The sequence below is a fragment of the Leptonychotes weddellii genome, chromosome 11, assembly GCF_054177405.1.
Source record: "Leptonychotes weddellii isolate Sample4059 chromosome 11, ASM5417740v2, whole genome shotgun sequence".
NCBI classification, from domain to species: domain Eukaryota; kingdom Metazoa; phylum Chordata; class Mammalia; order Carnivora; family Phocidae; genus Leptonychotes; species Leptonychotes weddellii.
This window is the reverse complement of record NC_138379.1, coordinates 71058495-71064893: the sequence shown is the minus strand read 5'-3', so window position 1 is coordinate 71064893 and position 6399 is coordinate 71058495. Positions and strand designations below refer to the sequence as shown.

At 42.8% G+C, this 6399-nt stretch overlaps 1 protein-coding gene across 1 annotated transcript in view; it reads right to left on the bottom strand.

Moving 5' to 3' along the window:
* Positions 1–4486, bottom strand: part of LOC102744761 (neurotrimin) — a 40346-nt gene extending 35860 nt beyond the window's left edge. The window contains exons 1-2 of the mRNA XM_081797344.1: positions 4355–4486; positions 2031–2127 (exon numbers count right to left, since the gene is read on the bottom strand). Coding sequence (XP_081653470.1) covers positions 2031–2127; positions 4355–4486 — 229 coding nt within the window. The remainder of the gene's footprint in view (positions 1–2030; positions 2128–4354) is intronic.
* Positions 4487–6399: the final 1913 nt, after the last annotated feature.

The following is a 6399-nucleotide window of genomic DNA, read 5'->3' as shown; positions in this document are numbered from 1 at the left end:
AAAAAAAAAAAAAAGAACAGGAGTTCTTAATCTGAGAACCATGGAACTCTAACCCCAGGAGGTTTTGAACCTTAAGAAATGACATGATGCATATGCACATATGTGTGTATATTTTCCTTAATGAAGGATCCTATACCTTTTTGAAAAAGATTAATAGCTACACTTCTTTGTTTCTTTTGTTCATCCTCCAATGACGATACAGAATCAAATCTCTACAACCCCCAGCCCCACAAAGAAAAAACAGAAAAGCTCCTCAAAATGTAACTGATGATCGGAAAGACATAACTCTAGAAGAAAAAGCACAGCCTTGTGCACATTTCATTAACTATTTTGTGGAGGATGGGGAGAGAAGTAACTTATAAATAATCCTTTTGAGGAATAGTTATGCAGATCTGAAGAGTTCTTTTTTCACTAAAAGAGGGGAGTGCTTACCAATACTTAGGGTGAGAAGAATGAAGTGTGCAGGGTCTGCCCATTCCCACAGAGCCCCATGACCAAAGGTGATTAACCAGGTGCCCACTGTACATGGAGGGAGGAAGGACAAGGCCTTGCCTTCACATGCAGCATCCTCAGATGCAGAGCAGAATGAAGGCTTTCCTGAAGAGTTCCATTTATGGGAGACTATATCAAGCAAACAGTCAATGACCATTTGGGGGAAGGGAGGGAGCAGAAAAGGTGGGGTGGGGTCATATCTATAGTTAAGGTAATCTAATATATATATTCAGATTAGATCATCATGGGAGACTACAAAGTACCACCCATACTAGAGATGTAAATACTATCCATGCATTTCCAACTGGCATAGAGTAAAAGAACGTGTGTAAGGGTGCCTGGGTGGCTCAGCCGTTAAGCGTCTGCCTTCGGCTCAGGTCATGATCCCAGGGTCCTGGGATCGAGCCCCACATCGGGCTCCCTGCTCAGCGGGAAGCCTGCTTCTCCCTCTCCCACTCCCCCTGCTTCTGTTCCCTCTCTCGCTAACTCTCTCTCTGTCCAATAAATAAATAAAATCTTTAAAAAAAAAATAACGTGTGTAAGAGAATACCTTGAGAAAATCACATGGAAATACCCATAGAATGGCAGGAAGCCTATTGGTATAGGATGATATGGGCCCAGAGAGAAGGGGAGATGTAGCTGAAAACCTTTGTATTTACTATATTTGATTATAGCCTTCGAATACATACATATATATATTATATGTCATATATGTGTATTACATATATGTATTTTATATATAATATACACATGTATATATGTATGTATATAATCTTTGCAAATAGTTCTCAAAATCTACCCACTACCAAAGCTACTTGCTACCACATCATGCTGCCTGCAATGCCTCACGGGCCTTGCCCACCTGTCTGTTCTTAGTATTCCACTATACGGGGGTGGAATTTTCAAGCACATAAAATCTACGGAAAGAGAGTGTATAGAAAAGAAAGTAAAAGAAAAGAGAAGAAAAGAAAAGAAGAGTTGACTTACTTTTCCGTTAGTGACACTACTCATATTTCCTTCTACCTCTCTTCATTTCAAATAACATCTAAAAACAGGCATGCACACATGGGTCCCGGATGAAATGCACTGTATGTAAACAAGACAACCATGATCTACTGGAATAAACACGGTGTTTTAGAATACTGATTATGGTTATTTCTTTCGGCAATTAGTTAACTTTGAGTAAATTACCAAGCCCCAGTTCCCTCATTACTAAAATGTGAAGGCTTCTTATTACTCATTGGCTGGGTCTGAGGATTATATAAGAGACTTTGTGCAGAGGTACAGAAGGGGGATTGGCACATGGAAGATGGTCAATAACGTTAGAAGGAACCAACTATAGGAAAGAAGATACTCAATCCATAAATCAGGGCCACTCTGCTACATCTGTCCCCTCTCTCAGGCCAACTTATACTTTGAAACCTCCCTCCTACATTTTAGATTACCAGCTATGCTCATAATTTCCAGATGTACATCGCCAACCCCAGGAGGCTCTGCTGAGCTCTCGGCCCACTGAACGCCTCATCCGTAAGTCTCACAGACACCATGGGCTGAGTTCATGGTCTTGCCCTTCAAACCTGCTTTCACCCCATATCCACTCATCTCTGTTGCTGGCACAGCTAATTCCCCACTCTCCTAAGATTAAAGAAAAAAAAAAGAGGGTCACATGTGATTCTTCTCTTTCTCTCACTCCTCACCTTCAGTCAACAAATCCTATTGTTTTTACCTTCTTTAGAGGTTTCAAATCTATTTCCTTCTTTTCCTTGTCATTGTTAACTGTCTTAATTCAGGTGTCCGTTATCTACTGCAGATGATGTTAATACCCTCTTTACTGATCTCCCTGCTTCCAGCTCATTATTTTAATTTTTGTCCAATAATTGCCAAAAATAAAAATCAATGCCACCCCAGCTTAAATCCTTTCACTGCTTCACATTCCTCCTTGACGTGGCATATACAGGCTTCTTATCAGCTGGCTGTTGTCCATACCTCCAGATTTTTTCTCACCAACTCCTTTCTCCCCACATCCACTGGACACACTGGCAAAGTTCCTAAAACACTAGGCTATTGATCTGTTCCTTTATACCTTCTTCTCTGCCTGGGATCTAATACCCCTTTGTCCACTTTAAAATGTCTGTGCATCCTTCAAAACCATCTTACATATCATTCCTCTGGGAACCCTTTCCTGACATTCGAAGTTCCTTGCTTCCTTTCTACCCAGCTTATTTTTTGGGTTTGTTTTTCGAGTGTTGTACTAATCACACTGCATTGTTATGTATTTACATATGTTTACCCATCTGGACTCAAATTCTCAGGAAGAAAGGAACTCTTATTTGTTTCTATATCTCTAATATCTATTGCAGTGTTTAACATAGAGAGGGCACCTAATGATCATATGGTCAGAGACTGAATGAATGAACCAACTGACTATAATATTGGTGGCTGTTCTGGCTATCATAATGAACTATTTATTTTTTAAAAGATTTTATTTATTTATTTATTTGACACAGAGAGAGAACGAGAGCAAGTGCACAAGAAGGGGAGGGACAGGCAGAGGGAGAAGCAGGCTCCCCGCAGAGCAGAGAGCCCCACATGGGGCTCGATCCCAAGACCCTAGGATCATGACCTGAGCTGAAGGCAGACGCTTAACAGACTGAGCCACCCAGGCGCCCCCATAATGAACTATTTAAAACCTTCTTTGATGACTTTTGAGAAAATAACTATTTTTTATATATATATATATATATTTTTTAAGATTTTATTTATTTATCAGAGAGAGAGAGAAACAGAGGCAGGCAGAGGGAGAAGCAGGCTCCTTGCTGAGCAAGGAGCCCGATGTGGGACTCAATCCCAGGACCCTGGGATCATGACCTGAGCCAAAGGCAGACGCTTAACCGACTGAGCCACTCAGGCGTCCCGAAAATAACTATTTTTAAGGTCTATTTTTTAAGATTTATTTTTCTTCGTTCTGATAAAGGCTGGACCTCTCAAATCTCCTTAAGTTAAAGAATTTTTCCCCCCACATTTCCTCAGGGGAACTAAAAAAGCCTTCATCAAGCTGGGGCTGGAGTGAATAAGAGCTGGGTTTGGCCATCTCCACAAATATCCTTAGTTAAAAGCTCTTGTAACTAATGTCCCTGCTTCCTCTGAATGAGTTAGGATCCAGCATGCCCTAATCAGAAGTGTCTCAGAGAGCTTTCTTATGTCATCGTCAATTTGGATGAATTTTTTCCAACTGGAATCAGCTTGGTGATTCAGCTCTGCCTATATGTAATTAGTGGTGGAATGATTGCAGGCAATGTGATTAGGCTCTTTACCTTCCTGGGACAGGCAGGAGAAAAAGTGCTGTCATCAACACAAAGTGGACCTCAACAGGAGAAGGGGGAGCCTTTGCAGTAGAAACAGCACCGCCAGCCAGCGATACATACAATAAGCAGCACCACGTCTGGGACGGAAGCTAGCACTCGGGGATGTGGTTTCAAGCAATGGCTGCTTCTGTTGAGAAAATCCTGAACTTCACCTCATAGAGCAATGCCGTTCTGTAGCATCAGAACCAGCCTGACTCTCCCCCTCACCTGCTTCACGAAGTCTGAAACCAAAATGCACAAGGCGACTGAACGAATCCCTGTTCTCACGCATGTGCTCATGTGACTTCCCTGCCCTCCTTCCTTCTCAGGGTCCAGGGGCTGGACCTGCCACTTACCTCCATCTGTCCTCAACTGCTTCTCACCTCCATCTGTCCTCAACTGCTTTACTCAACCTACATTAGCTCCCACTCCTCTGGTCTTCTTCAAACTCAGCAACTCTCTTCCTTCCCCACAGTTCCAAGAGATGGAATAAAGGAACATTTTACTTTATCACTGACCAAAATGCCACTGGTTCTTGAATTGAAAGAACTAACCACCTGAACTGATGGGCCATAAGTTTTTCTTTCTGTTCCAATTCTCTCCTTCAGGAGCCTCACAGCCACGTCGAAGCCTTGACTGGCACCTTCCATGGTGCAGTGGGCAAGTGGACAGGAGCTCATGAAGCCAGCCATAGAGTCAGTGGCTGCTGAAGGTAGGGTTGAGAGAAAGAGAGAGAGAGAGGTAGAGAGGCAGAGAGGGAAAAGGAGGGGAGGAGAGTGTGAGACAGCCAGAGCATAAGCAGATGATAAAATTACACATCAAACAACAAAGGAAGCAAGCAGAATGCAAGTGTTTTGTTAAAGGCTATTATCCAGTTGCTTAGGTAAATCAGATTCTCGCTCCCATGACTACTGTGTTCTCATCAAAGCTCAAGCCTCTGTCACCACTCTGGAAGTAGTTAGATACAACGACTCTTTTGTATGAAGCCTGTGGAAGCAGCTGGACTGAACAGCACTGGAGCATCCTACTATGCTTTAAAGACCAGGCATTGGCTAGAATAACCCACTCTTTCCAAGATACCCTCCTACCCAATCCTCTGGAAGAGGGTCAGCACACTTTTTCTATATAGATCAAATAGCAAATATTTTAGACCTCGTAGACCATACAGCCCCTGTAGCAGCTACTGAGCTCCGCTGTTGTAGTGCATAAGCAGCCGCGCAGTATACACGAGTCAATGAGAGTTGCTGCCTTCCATTGAAGCTTTGGTTATGGACAGCAAAATTTCCACTTCATATTGTCTTAATTTATCATGCAATATGACTTTTCTTTTGATTAATATGCAACTATTTAAAAATGTAAAAGGCATTCTTAGCTTGTGGGACATGCAAAAAACCAGGTGGCTGGTTGGATCTGGCCTGTGGACTGTGGTTTGCTGACCTCTGATGTAGAAGTATGAATCTGTCCAGTCACCTTCTACTTCCCACAGTCTTGTCCCACACTGTTTCGTAGGACCTTTCATCTGGCTCAACTCCACACTCTTCCTCTTCTTTCAAGACTCTTCCATTCTGCTCTCTGCACCTCTATTAATGACCAGTCACTCCTTTATCCCCTCCCACTCTTCTTGGACAGATGCCTCCCCATCACTGTCACTGAGTCTAGAGTATGGATTGACTGTAGACCTATCCTGTCAAGTGGAGGCTACTGATTTATTCTCTTGTGGGTTGGTATGTTTGCTCTCTAGTGAAATTTCTAGACTCCATCTTTTTAAAACCTGTACCTAATTGCACACTCCTCTGCCTCCCCACACTTCTGTTCTCCTGATCTCCTGGTCACTCCTTCCCATTCAGTGAACACCTTTGCTCCTGGCTTAGAGTCTTCATCTCCATGCCAGCTCTTACCCATCATTCTCAATGACTTTGTTGTCCAGAAATATAATCTATCAAGCACTTGATTTTCACAATCTTGATCCCTTATCTCTAATGATTTTCTCCTCTGCTCACTTCAGTGACCTACTTCACACGTACACCTGAAACTTGTAAGAAACTGAACCACCTTTGAAGTCATGAATCTGAGCACCTCACTCTGTCCATGACTTCCTATCTTTGCTAATACATTAGCTCAGTGATTTTATGGGGACAATGATTTTACTTCACGAAGGCCTCAAATCCACTGACACAACATTTTTTACTATTTTTTTCCTTTGACATCCCTTTTGATTAAACTTAGGTTTTCATGACCCATCACTTTAAACTCTCACGGAAAATAACCACCCCTATTTCACCTCCCCCTGTATGTTACACTAACCTGAGGAAGCCACACTCTACATGGATCCAGATATCTGTCTTCCCCATGTCTGCTCTGGGAGTATCACACAAATAGCAGCCTGACTTCATTGCCCTGGAATTTTACCATGTTTCTCTGATAACCAGACTCTCCCACTCTCAAGGTGTATTTTCCTTCTTCGCTCTCTCCAAACACCTCTCCAAAAGCCTGCTCATCATCTCCCTCCACCTATGCTGTCTTTGGATGATGATCTGCTAATGAGGGGGGACCCAGAAGCCAT